Below are 24497 nucleotides of genomic sequence, written 5' to 3' on the forward strand. Positions count from 1 at the left end.
GCTTTCTTGCAGGAGTGGTAATGGACTCTGCTAAGCCATGGTCTTTCAGCTTGTTCTTTTCTTTTTTTAATTGAAGAATAGTAGACATACAATGTTACATTAGCTTTAGGTGTGCAACATATAGTGCTTTGATTTTGAATTGACATTTATATAAGTTAGGAAATGCTCACCATGATAGGTCTTGTTATCATTTGTCCGCATACACAGATACTACAATATTATTGACTCTTTCCTTTGCTTTACTTTATGGTCCCTGTGACTTACTTATTTTATAACTGGAAGTTTGTACCTCTTAATCCCCTTCACCCATTTCACCCATTCCCCCCTCTCCCCCCCAATTGCCCCCAGCAACTACCACTTTGTTCTCTATATTTATAATTCTGTTTTGTTTGATTTTTTCTTTTTGTTTGATTCCCCATATAAGTGAAATCATATAGTATTGATCTCTCTCAGACTTCTTTCACTTAGCACGGCACCCTCCCTGTCCCTCAATGTTATTACCCATGGCAAGACTTCATTCTTGTTTATGGCAGAGTAATATTCCATTGTATGTATACACCACATCGCCTTTATCCATCCGTCTATCAGTGGACACCTGTTGGCTGTTGTAGATGCTGCAATGAACATGGGGGTGCAGGTAGCTATAGAAGTTCATGTTTTTGCCTTCTTCAGATAAATACCTTGAAGTGGAATTGCTGGGTCATTTGGTAGTTCTGTTTTTAATTTTTCTGAGGAACCTTCATACTGTTTTCCACAATAGCTGCCTCAGTTTATATTTCCTACAAATAGGGCACAAGGGTTCTCTTTTCTCCACATCCTGGCCAGCACTTCCCAGTTCTAGTCTTTTTTTATTTTAGCCATGCTGACAGATGTGAGGCGAAATCTCATTGTGCCTTTGACTTACATTTCCCTGATGACTAATGATGTTGAGCATCTTTTCTTATGTTTGTTGGACATGTGTATGTCTTCTTTGGAAAAATGTTTGGGTCTTCAGCTTCCTTTTTAATCATGTGGGGGTTTTTTGATGTTGACTTGTATGAATTCTTTGCACATTTTGAATATTAACTTTTTTTTTTTTAATGATTTTATTTTTAAGTAATCTCTGTATCCCGCGTGGGACTTGAGCTTGTAAGGGTGAGAACACGAGTTGCATGTTCCACTGACGGACCCAGCGAGGCACCCCTTGAATAGTAACTTCTAATTGGATATATGATTTGCAAATATCTTCTGCCATTCACTAGGTTGCCTTTTCATTTTGTTCACATTTCCTTCACTGTGCAGAAGCTTTTTAGTTTTATTTGGTCCCACTTGTTTATTTTTTGCATTTGTTGCCCTTCCCTAAGGAGACAGATCCAAAAAAATTTGCTACAACTGAACTCCGTATTTACTGCCTGTGTGTTCTTCTAGGAGTTTTCTGGTTTCAGGTCACACTTGTAGGTCATTAATCCATTTCAAATTTATTTTTGTGTATGGTGTAAGAAGGTGGTTACCTGAGAGGACCCTTATTTTTTTCTTCTTTGTTCATTAGACTTTTTCTTTAAACTGTTAAAATTAAGTGTTCCTCATTATACTTTTTTCTTTATGATTTTGCTTGTAATTTGATGAAGTTTTTTTTATTGGTTTATTAAGATCTTTTTTAGTTCTAAAGTTTTCTATAGTTATGGCTTTGATTTTACTTGTGTTTGAGTTTCTTCTCCCCCAACGTAGGATCACCTGTTAACATTCAGGTTTGATGTCTGTTCTTTGCTTTCTGTATCTTCTTTTTTCGTTGTCATCTTTTGTTTCTTGAATTTACTCCTTTATGTCTTTGATTCAATCAATGCTTTATACATAAACAGTTCTGTCAAGATTCTAGTACATCTTTTAGTTACTTCATTTTTTGGTTTTCAGTCATTCTTTGTTTTAATCAGTCTTTGTTTTTCCTGAACTTTAGACTGCTCTCTTTTCATTATACTCATTTTTCCCAATGGCTTTCTGTTTTTGTTGTTGTTGTTGTTGTTGTTTTAAACAGATGACTTTCTCATCTTCCACTGATGATGCTTGTTACTAAATTCATTTGACAGTTAAAAAAATACTTTATTTTTATTTATGTATTTATCTACCTATTTATCTATCTATCTATTTGAGAGAGTGAGAGAGAGCAAGAAAGAGCATGTGCAGGGTGTGGGGCAGAGGGAAAATTAGGCTCTCTGCCGAGCAGGGAGCCCAGTGCTGGTCTGGATCCCAGGACTCCAGGATCATGACTTGAGCCGAAGGCAGACACTTAACCAGCTGAGCCACCCAGGTGCCCCAGTCCTTTATTTTTTTAAAGTAGCTCCATTCCAATGTGGGGCTTGAGTTCAGGACCCTAGGGGTCATACGCTCTACTGATGAGCCAGCCAGGAGCCACACTGATAGTTTTGATTCAGCTCTTTGGGTGAAATTCTAGTGTAACTTATTCCTTACCTGAGTGTTACTGTTACTATTTTTTCTTATTCCTTAAACCAGCAAATATTTATTGAGTTCCTGCTATATTTTAGGCTCTTTTCTATACCCTGTGCTTTGTATTCCATAATGTAGTCTATATTCTGGCAAAGAAGACCGACTTGGATTCCTAACCTCATGGGTCTGTCTGAGTAGGGGAGTCAGATCATAAATAAATACACCTACTCTCATGTAATACGTCTCTTCAGGAAAACAAAGCAGGGTGAAGCACAGGGAGCACCCATGTCGGCACGTTGTTTGCTGTTGGAGAGAGTGTGCTTCTTAACCTTGTCCCTCATGTGGATCCTGTAGGCGCCTGTTGAATCTGCTGTTAATTTTAGCCTGAAGGTGGGCTGATTCTGTTTTCTAACCTAATTTCTAGAAGCCAAGAAGGTTTTATTTTGTGTAGATTTTGCTTGATTTAAACGGGACCGTCCTGTACCCTTACTCCTTGGCTTTGGAGTGTGAGGGAATTACAAAATTCCTGGGTTGAACATCCAGCTCAACAGTCTTTCTCCTGGTGCCTTCCAGCATATGTTGTTCTGTGTCCGGGGTGTTTATTTCTTCTCAGTTGTTTTCTGGGGGTTGTAGCCTCAGAGCTGGTGTAGCAAGTGACTTGGTGGGAGTTTTCTGGTTGGAGAAGACAGTGGGGGGAGATTTTTTTTTTTTCTTAAGATTTATTTATTTGACAGACAGAGATCACAAGTAGGCAGAGAGAGAGGAGGAAGCAGACTCCCTGCAGAGCAGAGAGCCCAATGTGGGGCTCGATCCCAGGGTCCTGGGATCATGACCTGAGCGGAAGGCAGAGGCTTTAACCCACTGAGCCGCCTAGGTGCCCCAGTGGGGGGAGATTTTGTCTTCGGAGGTACTTTGAAGCCGTTAGCCTTGCGAACCGTCCATTGATTACCAAGTAAATACTTAGATCATTTCTATAAACTCTGTCGTTAGTGAAAGTATTCTCTGTTTTGGTGGGGAAAAGGACTATTTGGATTTAGCATTTCTGTGAATTTGTATCTGTTTGTATGTTTTCATGGTGTTTGATTTTTTAAAAGTTTCACACTTCTAGAAATGAGGGCCAAATAACCCAGTAAACGGCCATAAGCTCAGCTTTCAGTTTCACTCATTTTGACCTCACGGGCAGGCCTCATCTGTGTCTCTCACCGTTACATTCTACCCATACTTGAAAGTATGAAATATGTACAGAAAAGCTGACAACTGAAAAGGATATACAAAACAAACAACAGAAAGCTGTGTGTTCTCACATGTTAGATAGAAACCTCAGGAGTCCTATCATTTCATTCGTAAATATCTCATAAGAATTTTTTTTAAAGGAGACCAATGCCATTATCTTAATGGGAAACCGTTTTTAGCATTGTCAAAAAGCCACTGAGTGTTCAGATTTCTAATTGTCTTAGTTTTTGTGAATCAGGAACCGTATAGAGTCTGTATGTTATTATTGGTATATCTTTACAGTTCTTTCCATAACTAGTTTCCTCTGGCAGTTGTCTCTCTCTTCTTTTTCTCCTATTTATGGAAGAAAGTAGGTAGTAGAGTTTCCCCAGTGTAAATTTTGTTGATTGCATCCCAACGGATTGTTAACTTTTCTCTGTTCTCTCTATTTTCTGTATCTTTGGTATTGGATTTGGGGACACAGGGGTATTATAATGAAATATTGGGAAAGGTTCTTTCAGGGGCTGGGAGCAAGCCCAGTCTCTCACCCAGATGGAAATTCTCTTTATAATATACCCTTATCTGAGTGTTATTCAGACTTTGCTTGAATTCCTGTAGAGATAGGGAAGTCCCTTATTTACACAAAAGCTGCTTAAGTTAACGGATTGCTACAACTTCTAGTGGCAAATGAGTTAGGTTTTTTTTTTAATTAAAAAAAATCTTTTGGGCGCCTGGGTGGCTCAGTGGGTTAAAGCCTCTGCCTTCGGCTCAGGTCATGATCCCAGGGCCCTGGGATCAAGCCCCGCATCGGGCTCTCTGCTCAGCAGGGGGCCTGCTTCCTCCTCTCTCTCTGCCTGCCTATTTGTGATCTCTGTCTGTCAAATAAATAAATAAAATCTTTAAAAAAATTTTTTTATTAAAGTGAAACTTAACATAAAATTAACCATTTTATTTATTTATTACTAACATATAATGTATTATTTGCTTCAGGGGTACAGGTCTGTGAATCATCAGTCTTACACAATTCACAGCACTCACCATAGCACATACCCTCCCCAGTGTCCATAACCCAACCACCCTCTCCCTATCCTACCACCCATCCCCAGAAACCCTCAGTTTGTTTTCTGGGATTAAGATTCTCTTATGGTTTGTCTCCCTCCCTGGTCTCATCTTGTTTCATTTTTTCCCTCCCCCCCCCCACAACCCCCTGCCCTGCCTCTCAAATTCCTCATATCTGAGAGATCATATGATAATTGTCTTTCTCTGATTGACTGATTTCGCTTAGCATAATACTTCTAGTTCCATCCACGTCATTGCAAATGGCAAGATTTCGGGGTTTTTGATGGCTGCATGTATTCCATTGTATATATATATACCACATCTTCTTTATCCATTCATCTGTCAGTGGACATCTAGGCTCTTTCCATTGGCTGTTGTGGACCAAATGAGTTAGTTTTTAATTTAAGTACCATTGTTATCTTCATTTTACAGTTGAGGACACAGTTAAGGTGTAGGGAGCTAAAGTAAGTTGCTAGGTGTCACAGCCAGTCAGTGGTGGAGCTGGGATTTGAACCTAGTGAGACTCTGTAGTCTAGTTCCATTATGTTTTTCTGTCTTCCTGTCAGCTGTTTCCTGCTTTGGCTTCTGAAGTTTATTCAACCTCAACATAACATTTGATTTTTTTTTTTTTTTAAGATTTATTTGTTTATTTTAGAGAGAGAAAAAGAGAGAGTGTGCCAGGGTAGGAGAGGGAGAGGGTGAGGGAGAGAAACCCAAGCAGACACCCTGTTGAAGCCAGAGCCTGCGTGGGGCTCAAATTCACGACCCTGATATCATGATCTGAGCTGAAATCAAGATGTGCGTGCTCAGCCAACTGAGCCACCGGGTGCCCCATAACATTTGATTTTTGCCAATTAACTTTGATCCTGTTAAATTCCGTCAAGGTATTTTAGAGTAGTGAGTCTGCCATTGGGTGGTGGTGTTTAAACATCAGGGAGCATACTTTGTCTTATTAGTTGACTTTCCCCTTTACGTCTTGTCTAAGAGTACTGTGAAAACTTAATTGTGTTAGAGTGTTAGCTCCATCAAGACCTGGTGTTCTAAGTATCTTCTTAGTCCCTGAGACAGTGCTGGGTCCACATAAGTAGTTCAGTAAACACGTGCTGAATGAACAAATGCAGAAGGTGTATGAAGCTTCAATTACATAGGTCCAATAACTGGTTGCTCTGTCCAACAATACGGGTTATTTTGCTTTGTTTTGTTTTGTTTTTAAATAGATAACCATTTATAAATTCAAACAATTACTTATAAAGTCATTCAGTAATAAAGGAGCTATTGAGTGAACACAAGATTGTGAAGTTGGGGATCTGAATTATGCTTGTAGTCCTAGCATCCCTAGCTCTTTGTTTCAGTATTTTTATTTACAATAGCTCAATAATATTGATTCACACAGAGACGCACTGGTGAACATGAACTATCTTAAACAGTTTATCTTGATATCTCAGGGTATTCTCTCATTAAACCCCAAAGCTTGAGAGAGAAGTAGGAAATTTTTGTCTCAAAGTGAAACGGACTAGATTTAATATCTAATTATATATCTATTCTTGATGGTAAAAGTTGGACAGAACCTGCCCTAACCGCCAGCACATGCTGCACTTGCTGCTCACAGCGGGGTTCTCCATCCAGCAATAAGGGGCATTGCCTGGGAGAGACTGGAGCAGAATCTCCGGTCCCATTTGACGCATGCAAGACCAGAATTTAAACTTTAATGACTGCCTTGTGATTGAAAGGCACATTAGACTTTGGGAAGCACTGTTAACTTCAGTAGGTGCAGGGAGATGGACCTGGGATTCTGCATGGCAAGTGGGTCCCAGATACTGCTCTTGCCACTGCTCTGTGAACCACATATCCAATAGCAAGGTGCTCCTGTTTCATGACAATGAGAAAGTTACACAGTAACTTCCATTGACTCAAGCTGTGACAAGAACACTTAGCCAGCAGGCCGACCTGAGTCAACTTGACAGTTACTGAGCACAAAGCAGGTATGCTGTTATGGTGTACTTATTCCCATGCATGATTTTTTAAAGTATACATACCTGGATTTTAAAATATTTAAAATGTTTTTGAAGCTTGGTACATCTTTCCAAATCTTTGACACATTTTCAAGAAGTTCAAATATATGCATAGAGATGGCAGCAAAAGCATAAACCTCAGGTCTGCATAAAAATGAATTTTTCTGGCAGCATAGGCCAGTGTGTTTGAGTGTTTGCATTTCCATTTTTTGAAGCAGTTAAAAATATATTTCAGAAGAAAAACAAATATTCAGAAGTCTGGAATCTTCGTTGTTTGAAAACCATTTGTAAAGCAAAAAGACTGGGCATTTGTCACTAACATTGTTGACTTTGGGCCCAACACTTAAACTTTCTGGGTCTCTTTTTCTTTCCTTTTAAAGATTTTATTTATTTATTAGAGAAAGAGTGTGCTGGAGAGAGCACACACAAGCCGGAGGCGGGGGTTAGAGGGAGAGGGAGAAGCTGACTTTCTGCTGAGCAGGGAGCCCTGTATAGGACTTGGTCCCATGACCTGAGCTGAAGGCAGACACTTAAAACAACTGAGCCACCCAGGCGCCCTCTTTTTCTTCAGTAAAATTAAAGGTGCTGACTAAACAGTCTCTCCCTTCCGAAGAGATTTTTCTTTTAAGTTTTTATTTAGGTTCCGGTGAGTTAACAGACAGTGTAGTATTAGTTTCACGTGTGCAATACAGTGATCAACACTGCCGTCCAGCACCTGGTGCTCATCATAACAAAGGCCCTCCCTAACCTCCCTGTCACCTGTTTCAGCCATCCTCCCACCCCTTCCCCTCTGGTAACCATCAGTTTGTTCTCTAGAGTTAAGAGTCTGTTTCTTGGTTTGCCTCTCTCTCTCTTTTTTTCCTTTCCTTGTTTGTTTTGTTACTTAAATTCCACATATGAGTGAAATCATAGGGTACTTGTCTTTCTCTGGCTGATTTCACTTAGCATAATACTATCTAGCTCTGATGGGTTCTTAACCTTTGTCCTTCTGTCATGTATTAGGGTTATCCAGAGACCCAGTAAAGCTAATGGTGTAAATTCCAGTTCAAATCCAAAGACCTGAGAACCGTAAGGGCCAGTGTTGTAACTCCCTGTGCAAGGGCAGAAGACCAATGTGTTAGCTCCACAGTGAAGCAGAGAGAGAGGATTGAGCCTTCCTCTGACTTTTGTTCTGTTCAGGCCTTTAATGTGTTGGAGGATGCCTGCCCACTTTGGAGAGGCCATTCTGTTTTGCTCAGTTGAAAATTATAGTGCAGGAACACCTTCACATACACATCCAGAAATAATGTTTAACCAGATATGTGGGTGTGCTGTGGTCCAGTCCCATTGATATATAAAACTAACCGTCACATATGTCTTACTGTGCAGACTGATAGAACTTCATATTTTCATTGAATCTAATTTTTTGATTATAGGGATTGGTATAGCACAGCATTTTAGAGCCAAGGATTGGAGCCAATAGATAAGGATGTATCCTTGAGCAATAACAACAGAGACACGAGGATCTGTGAAATGGAGGTGATATTGGTGCTTTTCTCCCATAGTTGGTTTTAAGGATTAAATGAGTTGATGTGTGTAAAGCGCTTAGTGTATATTGGTCAGTGTCTGTTACCTGTTGTTTCTTTTGATGAGAAAAGTGAGGTTGGAGAAGAAAAGTAACTTGAGTTTTAATATTCCGTTAATTATAGACTTGGATCTAGAAATCAGATCTTCTGATTCTCATGACAGTATCTGCTTGATTCTTTGGCCGGATATGCTGAAATGCTCACCTTTAAACTTAAAATTTTTTTAAAACAAATTCTTTAAAATTTTTTCTGATCAAATAACTTCTCCCTGGCCATATTGCTTTATGTTTCTGTTTATTTTTCGTTAGAATGATTTATGATTATCTGAAAAGAGTTTTACCATTCTAGTTTATTGTATTCTGTATACTGGGGATCATTTTTTGTTTTTGTCTTTTTAACATTTGCTTGCTTTCTTTCTTTTCCTTTCCTTTCCTCTCCTTTCTTTTCTTTTTCTTTTTCTTTTCCTTCCCCCATGCCCTTGGAGCCCAGCATGGGGCTTGAACTCAAGACCCTTTGAATAAGACTCGAGCTGAGTTCAAGAGTCAAATGCTTAATGACTGAGCCACCCAGAGGTCCCTAACATTTGCTTTTCTAAAGAGAAAAATATATATGTGTATAAATTGACTATATATCAACTATTATTTTGAATTCTGAGAGGAATTACCTACTTTCTCGTACTGTGTCTGTCATTTTCAGTTTACAGATCATTTTTGGTTCAGAATTAAGACCAAATAGCAATTTCTCTCATTGTTTATTTTTCCTAATTAGATTGAAAGTACAGTAAGGTTTGTCTGTGGAGCAACTTCATTTTGACAACTTGGTTTTATAAATGCTATAATATGTTCACTTTGATTTCAGTGAATTTTAACTTTCTAAAACATTATCTTCTCTTGCAGTTGTAAACAACCCTCGAACAGGAAACCTTGGTGCGCTGATTAAGGTCTTCCTTTCTAGAACCAAAGAACTAAAACTTTCAGCAGAATGTCAGAAGTAAGCTGACTGATTAAATCCTGTTCTCTTTATATTTAGAAATATGAGTATTTTTTTTTTGGTAGAAATAGATTATGGTCTTTTGAAAGCTGTAAAGGAATTCTCATTATTAAAAAGTAAAAGAGAGGTTATAATTTACTGTCCCAGTCATTGTGGTGGGATTATGAATTCTGGAATCTGTTTGATTTCAGTATTTTAGACAGTCTTCAGAAATACATTGCTTAAGGTTAATAGTGATGTAATTATTATTAAAAAAGGTAGTTCCTCTCCATATCACTGTTGCTCGTATTTAGTTTAAATAATGACTAAGTTTGAGGATTATTTCATTCCACATTATTTCCTTTCTATCTTTCCTAGTAGATGAAAGAAGGCTCAGATTAGACATTGTAATATTATTTTAATTCCACTATAGCTAACATAGGTATTATAATTTTATATTTGATACATTGGAAAGTTAATCTATGCACTCAACCATTTTTTAAAACCATTTTGGATGGCAGACTCTTAAAAAATTGTTCATTGCCCTGCTTCCAAACAAATTAAATTTAAAAAATTAAAAAATTAAAAATTAAAATTTCTCTTGAGTTCATGGTTACTAATACAAGTAGCAAGTATTATACGGGGCTGCTGATAGTGCCCTACTTAAAATTTCGGTTGTGTGCTTGCGTATATTCTCTTTCTGTTATTATACTTAAAAATTTTTTTTTTACTTTTCCTTGAACTGCCTGTGTGTGGGACAAGTATGAAGTTCAGAACAATGAGCAGTCATGCCTAAGGAAAATATTTTTATTAGGTTGACTTACTAAAATACAGAGAATGAAACATGAAGGAGACTAGAATAGTGTAATAAATCACGAACCATGAAGAGATAGTTATCGTCTTTATATTACAAGTGGAAGGGGCAAAATGCTTGAGAAATGAACTAGATAGCGCTCATGCTCTTGATTCAGTATGGATTCTTGTGTGATTTTGGTTTTTCCTTTGCAGCCACATCTTCATTTGGCAGACACACAATGCTTTGTTTATTATTTGCTGTTTGCTGAAAGTGTTCATCTGTGAGATGTCAGAGGAAGAACTGCAACTTCATTTTACTTACGAAGAAAAATCTCCCGGCAGTTACAGTAAGTATTGCCTTTGAAGATGTTCTAGGGATAGCGTGTATGACAGGGAAGGATAGACTTTGAGGAATAAAAGTAGAATTTTGAAAATTCTATTTTTCTTTTTATAATTTTCATTTCTAAGTGACCTGGCCCTCTCACTCTTTTTTCCTCCTGTATTAATTACAGTAAGCCAAGACTCACAAATTCTTTCTTTTTTTCTTTTTGCTTTTTATATAAGAAAGCAAGTAGGATTGAAACTTTTATTTGCTTTGGACTTCCATGAATATGGAAAATAAAGTTAAAAACCACAAGTATACCTTTCAGAAAACAAAGATGTCAACTTTGGTTTTATTACCAGGGTGATGTATTAAGGAAGACAGCCAATCAGAATCGCAGATTTTGTAAATGTTAAAGATGACTTTCATAGGACAGAACAGTCTCTGGGTCTTTGGGACTACTTGATCAGATATAATGTTAAAGGACAATTTTACGATGCTGCAATGTGTGGTCTTTTTCTGAAGACACGGGGAGAGGTTACCATTCTCTCATGATATTGCTGGGGTTGTGTTATGGGTTTTTTTGCCAGTAGTTAGGAAGGTCTGTAGTTTTCCAGATGGTGTTTCATTTCTTAGCATTAAAACTTATAACCAAGGAGTAGAAGGGCAGAGTGGGATTCTTACATGAAATATGGGGAATATAGTATTTTGCATCCCACCTTCACGCTAACATCTCTGAGGGTAAAGGCAGTGTTGCTCCTGAGATCCCTGGGTTCATTTTTCAAAACACATCTCTGCCCTCTTTAGGCTTTTTGCCTACCTACAGCTTTATATGTTGATTTTGGAGTTTTAAGAAATAAATGTGTTCCATTTACTATTGTGAGAATCTGTATTTGTTAAGCATATACTGATGTTTAAACAGAGCTTTTAATCAGAATTGTGTCTTGCATGTGTTAATTTTGTAAGGCTAGGCTTTGTTTTTGTGGTGCTGAAAGTCCCAAGAGCAGCCCGGCTTGGGGAGTTGCAAACCTTTCCACAGAAGTTCTAACAGCAAGAATGGAGTCCATGTTTACCCCATGGTGCCTGAGAGCTGAGCCAACCAAGAACCTGCAAACCCAGCCGTTTGTTCTGCTTTATGTCAAAACAGTTATGCATGCATTGTACTTTAAAATAAATACAATAACATTGTGTTGACATAAAATTATTTGTCATACATACCATTAAGTAAGTTGAAGCACTTCAGAGATACACTGTATTTATTTTGAGGCCCAGAAGGACCCTCTTTGAACCCATGCTCTCCACTCATATCCCAGTTGGAGAAGCATGGCGTTTGTTTGTTTTTCATGATTTTACTTATTAGAGAGCACACACGCACGCATGTGCACACACACACACACGCACACACGAATGGGGGAATGGCAGAGGGAGAAGCAGACTCCCCGCTAAGCAGGGAGCTGGATGTAGGGCTTGATTCTCAGACTCTAGGATCATGACCTGAACTGAAGGCAGATGCTTAACTGACTGAGCCACCCAGCCATCCCGGGAAACATGGTTTTGTTGTACATCCTACATAACCTCAAGTGAGGGTAGTGTAAAAATGACACTTTTCAGCCAGGGGGTGCATTATCAAGATATTTATCTCACCAAAAGAGCCATCTGTGAGGTCTGATACTGGTAATTTTGTCTGTGCACTGACAGATTGTACTTTTTTTTTAATATGGAGTTAGCACTTCAGGATTTTATACACATTGTTTTGTTTTATTCTTTTCCTTTACAGTTGAGACTGCTGTTGATCCACTAGTTTTAAGTCCAGTAAATATCTTTTTGAGGTTAAAGACTTCCCATTTTTGGCACGTGTAATTATTTTCATTTTAGTCATACATGTTGTTAGTTTGAGATATCCACTTATCACTGGTGTTAAGTCCTTTTTACATTTTCTTTTAATGTCTTTTTATAGAAGTAATAAAATTAAATGATTACATAGATACTGTTAAATGGTAAAAAAAAAAAAAAAAGCTCACTATGCAGTACCTAAAAACATCTGTTTATCATTTAGAATGTGAATCTTGAAATCAGATGTGCGGGAGACCGTGTGGGAGACTGCGCAAGGGTTGAGAGACTAGACAGTAGTACGGGTTGCTCAGAGGTTGAATTGATAGAAGCCGAGGACCACCTACAAACAGCTGAGCAAAGTCATCTGAGGAATTTGAGGGCTTTTTTTGGTTCCACTTCACTGTAATTCTGCTGTGATGAAGTGGATATTGCCGGCACATGAGGGTCATGTGACTCTTCACAAGCTCCCCATTTGTAATAGAAATTTGTGAGACTGTCCTGCATGAACATTTCCCCACAGGCTCTGTTTGCGGGGTGGCAGATTGTTTGCTAGAGGGAATATGTATCATTTTGTAAATATAACTCTTTCCACTAGTGCATGCCTTTGAGCATAGTCAAAGAGGACAAAACTAGCCCTGGGCAAAACTATGAAGTACTATAAAATTTTGTCTGTTTTCCCTTTGCCTTCAATGTGAGTACGGCCTTCTGTCTTCGGATCATCCCCCATTACCCCAAGGTAGTAACTGATAGGTTTTGTATCTCATAAATCCAATATTTTAAGTCCTTAGGGATATGATTTTTTTCTTTTTTTAGGGATATGAATTTGTAATTTGTTTCCACAAACACTATGGTGGTTTGTTTCTTTATGTGTTTGATGATGTTGATTGTGAGCTTTTGTTTGTTCATCTTAATCTGAGGCCCCAAATAAAGGAGGGATTTGCATTTGCTTTTAGAGGGATCTAAACTGCATCAACCTGAGGCCATTTAACCTCCTTCAGAGGTTCTTGGCTTAATGTGACCACTTGGGGTTCAGCTCCCCAGTGGTAAGCTGGTGGCACGCCTTTGTATTGGCAGCTTTGGACTGGCATTCATCGTCTGGGTCACCCTACCCTCCGGGTTTGTTTACTGCTCAGTATTTTACTGTGGATTCAAGCCACAGTCTGTTCGCCTGTGGTTGTTCTTTTTGGTTATGGTGCAAGGGTCCCTGGAGATTTCCTCTACTTTCTGGAAACCCATCAGTGCACTAAAAAGTGTATTTTAGCCAAGAACTAGTTGTTTTGTACAGGAGGCCTCTTTGGAGTAACTACTCTACTAATATTGTCGCCAGTGGAAGGCAATTACAGTTTCTTTACAAATATTTTTACATCTTTTTTAGATGAGGGAAGAAGTCTTTGGAGATTGAGACTGAAGATAGAAACACACACACACACACACACACACACACACACACACACACACAGAGCGGAGAGAGCTGGCTGGAAAGCCCAGGGATGTGGGGGGCACTAGGATCAAGAGCACAGAGCGGGAGTGTGGGTTTGCACTGCAAGAGCATGCCACCTGTGCCAGCAGCGCTGTGGGTGGGCAGTGGGGGGGACGGAGGACCCGGTCACCTGCCAAGAGCTGGCGCACATGGCAGCTAGTTAGCGCGGCTCTGTGGAGAGTAGAAAAGGGACTGGAGACTTGTTGAGTCCAGGTAAAATGCTTGCTTATCCACATTTCCTCAGCATAAAATAGTTTAATATAGATGTATTTTTAAAAATTGTATTTTGTAGGAATTGCTCTCAACCATAGTGGATTGAACCCACATGCTTATCTTTACTTTATTCTGAAACCCCAATAAAATATCAGTGAAGGGACTTTTAAAAAGGCATGAATTTATTATTAGTTTAAAGAGGAGGAAAGGGGAACACAATGTTAGTAACATTTTTCAAGTTGGAAAGTTGAGTAATGATGAACTCTACGGATCAGTGAAAGCTAAATGCCTTTAGGGTCGGAGAACTCTAAGAAACAGCCAGTTCTTGCTGTAGAACCCTGGAAAGACTTAGGAGTTGGAAGTACCAGGTGTCTCTGAAGGCAGACACCTTGGAGGAGTGATTGAAGGAGCAGCTGGATGCTCAGCTCTTCTCCAGCACCACGCGCAGTCAGGAGACCACCCCCTCCCCGGTTCTCCGAGGGGCTGAACCAAGAAGACCTTCCTGTGGGAGCTCTGGGATGCAGTGGAGGGGTGGTCTACTGAGAACAGGGCTAAGAGCAAAGGCTACAAATGGAGGAGTGAGGCATCTTGACATGGCTTCTAAATGCAGGCACTGGGGTTGTACCCACTACATCCCCTTCCCTCCAGAAGGTTAATGCATACTCTTCTGAAGAAAATGAACCAAAACCAAGAAAAAGATGTAGAGATGCTGATGTTTGGGTGTCCCTCAGTGATACAGCTCCAAACCCTCCAGTGGGAGCCACCACTTGGCAGGCTGTGCCTGTGCACACAGAGCTTCCATCAGCATTGGCCTCCTCCTGGCAAATAAATGGAGAATCAAGGATCCTGAACAATTGGAAACAACTTCTGAGAGATCAAAATGAGAAAAAAGTGGTAGAAGATAGAATATTTATGGAAATTTTAAAAAATCCATAATCATACTTCTCTAATATAAACTATTTTCTTTTCCTTTCCTTCCTTCCTTTTTTTTTTTTTTAAAGATTTTATTTATTTGCCAGGGAGGGAGAGAGAGAGAGAGAGAACAAGCACAAGCAGGGGGAGTGCCAGGCAGAGAAAGAAGCAGGTTTACTGTTGAGCAAGGAGCCTGACGTGGGACTTGATCCCAGAATCCTGGGATCATGACCTGAGCTGAAGGCAGGTGCTTAACTGACTGAGCCACCCAGGCATCCCAACTACTTTCCTTTTCATTCTCCTCTGGCCAAAGACATTTTTGTGTTTTTATTTTATTAATTTTTTTTGGAAGATTTATTTGTCAGAGAGAGAGGGAGAGAGAGAACACAAGCAAGGGAGCAGCAGGCAGCGGGAGAAGCAGGCTCCCTGCTGAGCAAGGGGCCTGATATGGGACTCAGTCCCAGGACTGTGGGATCATGATCTCAGCTGGCAGCAGACACTTAACCGACTGAGCCACCGAGGTGTCCCTGACTGCAAACCTTTTTGAGACTCTCTGGAAATACATTCAAAACCCGTGATGTATTCATTTAACTAAATGCGGTAGAGGTGAAACTCCATCTTTTGAAACTAGTTTTGAATTCTTTCAGATGGCCAGAGTGCTTTGGCTCTCAAGGCAGTAGGGTTTCACTCTTCGCTTGTTTTTGCTTGGATTAATCCTTAGGGCCTGGGGCAAGCTGTAGCTCAAGAGGTAAACCTGAAATTGGTAGATGAGTTGTTTCTGTTTTATTTTTGTCTTAGTATAAAACTGAAAGTTTAATTTCATTAGTTGAGTAATGCAAAAAAAAGAAAGAAAGAAGAAAAAGAAACCAGTTGCTAGAAAGGACTCACGAAAGCATGGATTTATTCTTTTGAAATATTTTGCATATAAGATTTGTCATCCGTCTTTGCAGAAAAATTAAAGTGCTTCTAGGACCTCCTGAATTGTTCTTGGCCTTACAATAAGTGATAGTGTTTTCGATATTCCTCTCTTTTCTCTCCCTTTCTTTTCTGTTATCAGTGGAATAGAATCGTTAAACTTTATTGATAGGCCTGCTTTCCAATTTCAAACTATATCACAAAGCTATAGTAATTGAAACAGTGTGGTATTGGCATTAAAACGATACAGATCAATGGGCCAGAACAAGGAGCCCAAAAATAAACCCATGCATATGTGGCCAATTAGTCTATGACAAAGGTGCCAAGTATATATACTTGTATATATAGTGGAGTAAATAGGGATGTGGAGTAAAGGGATGTGGAGTGGAGTAATAGGGATGGGAAAATCGGATAGCCGCATGCAAAAGAGGGAAACTGGACCCCTATCTCACACTATACGCAAAAATTCATTCAAAGTGGACTGAAGACTTGAATGTAGGACCGGAAACCTTAGAACTAACAGAAGAAAACCTAGGTGTAAGCGCCCTGCTATAGGTCTTGGAGAAGATTTTTTGAATCTGACAGCAAAAGCAAAAATAAACAAGTGGGACTACATCAAACTTTATAAAAAGCTTCTGCACAGCAAAGGAAGCCATCAAGAAAATGAAAAAACAGCCCGTTGAATGGGAGACGTTACTTCCAAATCATATATCTGATAAGGGACTAATATCTAAAATAGGGTACTCAGTTGGTGGCTGGCTCGGTTGATGGAGCATGCAACTCTTGATCTCAGGGTCATGAGTTCAAGCCCCACGTTGCTTGTAAAGCTTACTTAACAACAACAACAAAAATCCTAAGGGTTCAAAAATCTTAGACCTTTTGTCTTGTTATTGTGGTGCGTGGCCCTGTGAGCAGCAAAGCTTCCATCACTCTGCACGGATTGGTGCGGAAGTCCTGCACGGGACCCGTGCGAGTGCCAGAAGTTTTGGGAGATGGTGGAGTTGCAGATCCTCTTGAAGAACAGTGACCGTCAGGAGGACAGATGCCTCTCAGCACTGTCAGGCTTAAGTCCACTCCTAGCCCCAAGTTCTCTGTATGTGTTTTGGGGGATCAACAGCACTTGATGAGGCCGGGACTGTGGATATTTCCCACATGGACACTGAGATGCTGAAGAAACTCAACAAGAAATAAAAATCAGTCAAGAAGCTGACCAGGAAGTAGATCCCTTGAATCCTGGGCCCAGGCCTGAATAAGACTGGCAGGTTCCCTTCCTTGCTGACCCACAGTGAGAGCATGGTGGCCAGAGTGGATGAAAAATAATAAAACTGGGATTTAAGAGGATAATACTTTAAATTGGCCTAGAATCTAAGTATGTGTAATGCACTACAATGCCTGTCACATATATATTCTGTGTAGTTTGTAGTTGCTTACTAAAATCTATTTCCATACGTTCTCAGTTACCATGAAACCGTTTTGTACCCTCTTCTGTTACCGGCAGTTTCTATACTATGCTCAACACAGAATAAAGAAGGCATATTTTATAATAGAACCTGGAAGACTGTATTATCCTTGAGTATAATTAGAAACATTTCCATTTGACTACAATAATAGCAGACAGCCAGAATTATTACAGATTTTATTGGAATATGTGGGACGTAGTCTTATAAATATTGTAATGCATTAAAATGTACATCAATTTGAATTTTAGAAAAGTGAGTCCATCTGCTTTTCTTTCGTTTACGATTATTTCATAGACACATACTCAGTTTTTCTCCTTAGAAGTTTAAATATGATTTTGTAATACTTTAGAATAATTCCAATATTAGTTTCACAATTAAAACTGCCAATTACAGACTCTGCCATGGTTTTCTGAATATAGGTTTGTAGTAAATACACTCTAGCTTGTGTGTCTTTCATTTGTGTGTGTGTGTGTGTGTGTGTGTGTCTTTCATCGTAAGGGAGTCAGTTTTGCTCTGAACTTTTTAGGCACTCAGGGAACCTGTTTTTGGAATATAGCTCTGGTATTTCTCGATTATGTTTTTAATACTTGTTTTTGGCACAGCTGAGCAGCATTTAGAAACCAACAGCTTGACTTTCTGCGTGCAAAGTAAGCAACAATGAGCTCTCTGTGTTTTAATATTTCCATGTTACCTGATTTAAATGACCCATATGTTTTCTTTTTTTCTGGCTGCTTCTTTGTTTTCCATTAGTGCTCTTTCTTGCCTCTTCCTCGAGTGAGCGCTGTTTTCTTTTCTCCTCTCTCCTACTCTGGTGGAAGGTATTTGATTAGGACAGCATCCTGTCTTCTCTGGCTCCCTCCCCAGGGAGAGTGTGGTGTGTATGAATGGGTGCTGAACGACTCAGTTTCACGGGTAGATGACAGGAGTTGTAAGGGACCATGGTTATCATCCGGTCTTTCACTTGCTTCTTCCCCCTGGTGTCACTCACAGGGACCAGAGAAGTTAGGTTAGGGCTTTCAAGTAGGGGAACCCCAGGTAGGGGAGTGAGATTTCAGTAACCTTATTCTGCACAATACATATAATAACAGTTTATATTTATTCATTGTCAGAGGCTATTTCTAAATTGGGTATTTAAATGCAAAGACTTCCAGTGTGCGTTGATGAATGTGTAACAGATCACCTTGATGCGTAAACGAATATGGGGTATTTCGTATCTCTCCCCTCAGATTTACCAGGGGTTTGTATTTGGGGTCTTCAGTGAAACATGGTTGACCAACTGGATTTTTTCCAACTTTAAAAATAGTTTGTAAGGGTTTTTGGTTTTTTTAGTTTCTTTTCTTTTCTTTTTTTTTTTTTTTTGGTCTGGATTTGGGTTCAAATCCAGTCTCCACCACTTATTTTAAGTTAACCGACCATTCTGAGCCTTGATCTCTTTATCTGTGACATGATGATGATGATCATACCTTCTCGTTAAGAGTTCTTGTCAGGATTAATGTGACATGAAGAATGAAATGCTTGGCACAGTGCCTCTCCAAGAGGAGGGTACTCAGTAATTGTTAGCTATGAATATGATCTCCGAGAAGCTGACATTGAAAATATGAGCGTATTTGACTGGAGCTGTAAGAGGCAATTTAAAAATCTTTAAGAGAGAAAAACCATGGGTTTAAAACTTCACACTAAACGTACTAAATGTCTTCAGAGTCCTTTGCTCAAAGATCTTTAGTTTACTTTGTCACTGACCTGAAGATTTCAAGGACTTTTCAGATTCTCTTTCCTGTGAGAAATGCATGAGTGTTACTATAATTTTTGGCGGGTGAGTTTATATTTACTTGTTTTTATTGGCGCTAAGGAAGATATTTGGCTTCAAATGAAAGCTGAGTGATATAAATGTTGCTTGGAAAAGAACGCCCTGTGAGTGACTTGCTTAATGTCAGACCTGGTAAGCAGTCAAATCTTGTCACTCTTCACTTGATACACAATTATTTGCTTCTAGCTTAGTCCCAGAAATAAGAATATGGTATTCTTTTTTTTTTTTTCTTAAGATTTTATTTATTTATTTGACAGACAGAGATCACAAGTAGGCAGAGAGGCAGGTGGGGGGGGGCGGGGGACGCACAGGCTCTCCACTGAGCAGAGAGCCCGATGCGGGACTCGACCCCAGGACCCTGAGAACATGACCTGTGCCAAAGGCAGAGGCTTTAACCCACTGAGCCATCCAGGCACCCCAAGAATATGGTATTCTGTAACAATGTTTTTGTTTTAGTAAATAGAAGTTGTCTGAGATATTAACTGGAGATCGCCTGTTCTTGTATTCTGTTGTTAGAGTTTTGGCCTTAAAATGGTACATTTCCCTTGTATGAAATGTATTTATCATAATTTTCATTACTAAGTTGATAATGATGCTGTGAATATATTCCTTAATTGACCTAAGCTGTAATCTTGACAGAAGTCATGGTTTAGATGGCACATGTACTACAATACAGAATCCTCTTCACTGTGTTAAGATTTGAGGGTGAGATGTGCTTGCACCCCTGAAAGGAAAAAATCCAACCCTTTCTGGTCCTTAGTATTTGTTCCCTCACTTTTCGTAATTAAAAAACTTCTGACTACTTGGCTGAACAAGGATATGCTGTTAAAATCTCCTGCTGATTTGGTCTGGGATATTCTTTAGGGAATGAAGGAATGATTTTAAATGTCCTTACTTGGGTCTAGGTTACTGCATTCTGTAGGATGAGCCAAGGGATGACATTGCAGCAAGTTGTATTAGGTATGTCTCGTATGCCAGGAGATGAACTTGGAGCAGGTTATTGACTCACTTGGGTTGTGTCAGACCACTTTGGCAGTGAGAAGGATTTTAGTTATATCTACTTTTTATTGTGTAGCCTCAGAGATCAGTGTTACTTATTTCCAAATTCTATTTTCTCACTGGTTGAGCTAAGCCTGGCACTTCTAGAGTACGATTTAATGTAGTTACTGAATTTGATTCTTGCCATGTTTTCTTTGTAGCATTGATTGGTACTTTCATGATTCAGTATTCTCTTCCAGCTCTGTATTCACCTCAGAGGGTTACTGTGCCAGTTCCATTTATGGAAAGTCAGGAAGGAATTTCTTCATAATTTCTGAATGCCAGGTGATAGTGTGGTCTAGAAAAAAGAATTGCTAAACTTTGAAATTCCCAGTCCTTTGATGCTTTGGAAGTAAGCACAAGATTTGTGCTAGATCTTAGGTGTGGTTTGGCAAACACGTTTTGAGTATACGTTATGTGTTAAGCTCTTTGTCACTTGTCATTCTTAAGAAGTACAGAGTCCAGAGGTTCCTGGGTTAAGTGTCTGACTCTTGGTCTCAACTCGGGTCTTGATCTCAGGGTCATGAGTTCAAGCCCTGCACTGGGCTCCACACTGGGCATGGAGCCTACTCTAAAAAAAAAAACAAGATAGAGTCCAATTGCCTGCCCACGTATAGACAGAAATTATAGTATAATGTAACCTATGTATACAGTGAAAGACATGAACGAGGCAAAATGCTTTGTAGGTGATTATTTTTTTTCAGAGTGAGGCCAGAGGTTTGGGTTTTATGGAGGAGAGGAAGATTGAGGATGATGCAGGTGAATAAAGATTGGCTTTTTAAAAAGTCAGGTTTTGATTGTTGGAGGGCATTCTTGGCAGAGGGAATGTTACTGAGGAGGCGTGAAGTGGCATGCAGCAGGCTGCTGGGTATTGTTGGAATATAAATTGTGAGTAATGGGGGGAGATCATGGTAGAACAAGGTACAGGGTCTGTGTCTTGAAGCATCATTCCTGTAGAATGTACTTACAGCACTTGAGTTTTTTCTGATTCCTAGTATTTAGCTTAAAGCAGTTGAAAAGATGTAAGCCAGGAGAGGGACGGAGGGGGTTTAGTCAGCTCCGTATGACAACAGTCTAGAGTTTGGGTTGGAGAGAAGTAAGATTGGATGTAGGAATACTAGTTAGGAAGGTTGAAAGAAGTTCAGCAGTGAGTTTTAATATAGTAAGCTGGTTTAACTGAACTGAGATGATGAAATAATGAACAAAAGCATGACAAGGAGTACAGAAAAGAGGAAACATCAGAGAGGTAGGCTGTGCAATCGAGTGGACCCAGAGATTGGTTAAAAAAATCATACACGTGAGTATCCTGGTCTTTGGCCCTGGTTCTTGATGTGGTCCCCAAAAGGAAGTAGAAAGAAGCAATAAGTGGGTTTCAAGTACTGGGAAAGATGGGTTCAGTTTTGAACATGTGGAGTTTGAGGTACCAGTGATGCATCTAAATGGAGAAGGCCAGGAGGCAATTGGAAATAAAGATAAGGAGGAGTTCACTGGAGAGACCAAGAGGAGAACTGTCGCTGTAGCAATCACCAGCATGTTAGGAGTGATGGCGAAGGAGGACACAGGGAGTGGGAAGAGGAGGAAGTCAGTGGTGGAACTCTGGGGAACACGCCCATAGTTGAAAGATATATTCTGAGGAGGCAGATTGTGGGAATGAGTAGAAAAAGATATAGACCGGAAACAAGGTGTTGTAGGAACCAAGGGGAATAAGAATTTCATGAAAGAATAGGTGTCAGTAGTGTCCAAAGCCAGAAGTCACATGAGCTGTTGGTTGGCCTTGGAAATTAGACCATCATTGAGAGCAGTTTGGGACAGAGGAGCATTTCTACAGGAATGATAATTTGCCTCTTATCCTTGCCACTTACTCTGTGACCTGGGAAAGCCATTTTACTTCTGGCTCTTTATTTGTAAAGGGATGGAAACCCTCTCACTGGGTTTCAGTCTGTGATCTCTGGAGCCCCACAGGTTCAGAAAAGGTGCTTTGAGGGCCATCAAGGAGATTTGGTGTTTGATCAGGTATTTACTGGGGGAAAGAGGTATAAGCATTCTATTGACTCAAACAGAGTAGCTAGGGCAGCTTGATTTTTTTTTTTTTTTTTGGTCTGTTTTATGTATTTCACTTCAGTGTAAGATTTCATTTGAAAAAAAAAAGTGTAAAATAAGAGATTTAAAAACTGCTGGTCTACAGGAACCATAAGAGACGGACACATTAAAAGTTATATAATTAATAGCTAATGTTCAAAATTCTTATACTAAACTAAGATTGTAGTATGTACTGACTTACGGTTTGGATTTTATTAGAGGTCGCCATTAGTGTCCGAGTTTATGTGATAATAACTGTTGTTTTTCTCATTAGGAATGAAGACTGAACTTGTACAAAGCTCTATTCTATTTCATATTTTGTTAAAAAGTTTTTTGTGTGTCTTACCAGGTTCTGATTCTGAAGATCTTTTGGAAGAATTGCTCTGTTGTTTGATGCAGTTGATCACTGATATTCCACTCCTGTAAGTTCTGGCCAAGCCAGGATTTGCTTTATTTTCTTTGTATATTGAAGATGGTGACTGATCATGTTGAAGAGTTTGTGACCGCAATTCCTATATGCTGTAAAGTGTTCTTTTTAAAGCAGTTGCTCTCATTTTTTAAAAAAAATTGTCTCTCTGGAGCCTTTTCAGACATTTTTGTAATTGCCTCTCCCCACTAGTGACATTTGAATACCCCAGATACACTGAATGTCTCTTTATGTACTGTGGCCCTTTGGAGGGCCGCAGATCATTATAATATCTGTGAAGTTTTTCACCCCCGAAGAATGAATTTTCACTCTCTTGGGAGTGATATCACCCCATGGAGAATGCATATTTTAAAGGAATTATTACTATTTTTTAAAATATTGTATTTTTAAGTAATCTCTTAATTAAGAGCCAACATGGGGCTCACATTTAATAATCCTGAGATCAAGAGTCACATGCTCTACTGACCGAGCCAGCCAGGCACCCCTAAAGGAATTATTTTTTTGAATAAAGAAGAGTGTAAGATTGATCATGATGGAATCGCTGTGAACATGAGGATATCACTGGATGTGTGCTGCTTGCCTGTGGCCCACAAAGGAAGGACCAGGTATTTGTGAGAAGATGGCCTCCTGGCCTCTGTTGTGCATAAGTACAGCATCCAGAATTGTAATCTAGATTTAGAAACGAGAACCACCAAGCCCTGTGGTAAGTCCATCTGCTGATGCGCACCTGGAAGGCAGGGCTGAAGCCACTGAGGAATCACCTGGTGCCGAAGGGCACAGGGGAGAGGGTCCCATGCAGGTGGAGCTCGTGCGGCACACACAGGTAACTGGAATTTCTGATGTCCTTCCTTACCTTCTTTCTGACACATCTCCAATATTGTTTGGGGGCCATTGTGTGCCCAGCTTAGTTTTCAGGCCCCATGGGAACTAAATGTGACCCTGTGATGTGGTTTGGGCCAGTGCTGTGTAAGCAGAAGTCGTGAGCTTGCAGGGCATGTATCTCCAGCTTTTTGGCCTGCTGCCCTTCTTTTCCTTCCTGGGATGCAGAGGCAGTGCTGGGGCCATCTTGAAACGATGATGATGATTGCCACATGCAAAGAACAGGGTCCCAGGAGTATGGGATTTGAATGATGCTGTGGAACTATTCTACAAGCCCTAGATGGCTTATCTTTGGATTTCTTCTTAAGTACCAAAAAAAAAAAAAATATATATATATATATATACACTTATTTTGGTTAAGCCACTGTGGTTAGGTTTCTGTTACATGTGGTCAGATGTGGGAAGGGAAACACATAGACTGTCTACTATTTACTTGTCGTTGTATGTGCGATGCTTCATGTGTTCTTGACTTAATTTTTAAAATAGTTCCATCTCTATTGTGTTTATGTCATTACTAAATACCTGGGGTTTAGTATATATCCTCAGTGAGGACATTCATCCCTCCTCCTTTGTTAATAAAATGTCTTGGTGAAGTTAAGGGGAACAGTAGTAGTAAATCTCTTTAGCTGGTAAGTAAGACTTGAATTCAGTGACTAGAACAATCACTTAAAACACTCTTGAGGAGCAGGCAGACAGTGTTGTAATATATCAAACATTTCAGTGTTTTAATGTGTTTATACTTTTTAAATGAACTGAAAATGCACAGACAACCAGATGTCTTGTATTATGTACACTCAGCTTTAACCAGCTGCTGAAACAATTTCTTATGATTTAATGTTCTTGGAACTCCATCCTACAAGAAGGTTTGTCTTGGTAACGGTTTCCATGCGAAACCAAATTACTATTTAAATATTTCATTTACTATAACCATCGTGCAGTGTTGTGGATCAGCTTCTGACTGAAGGGGGATTATGAACTTGAAAAGTGGGGACACTCTCATTCCTGACTGTCATCAGTCTCACAGTAGACTTGGCTCGTTGGCATGTTTAACGTCGGCGTGCCTGTGCACCATCGGCAGGTGCGCAGCAAGAGGAGTGCG

General features: G+C 39.6%; 1 protein-coding gene across 1 annotated transcript in view; it reads left to right on the top strand.

Moving 5' to 3' along the window:
- DYM (dymeclin) overlaps window positions 1-24497 on the top strand; it is a 334108-nt gene that overhangs the window by 54213 nt on the left and 255398 nt on the right. The window contains exons 4-6 of the mRNA XM_080821087.1: window positions 9166-9259; window positions 10247-10380; window positions 22442-22514. Of these exons, the coding sequence (XP_080677213.1) occupies window positions 9166-9259; window positions 10247-10380; window positions 22442-22514 (301 nt within the window). The remainder of the gene's footprint in view (window positions 1-9165; window positions 9260-10246; window positions 10381-22441; window positions 22515-24497) is intronic.

Source organism: Martes martes (assembly GCF_963455335.1).
Source record: "Martes martes genome assembly, chromosome: 13".
Classification (NCBI taxonomy): Eukaryota; Metazoa; Chordata; class Mammalia; order Carnivora; family Mustelidae; genus Martes; species Martes martes.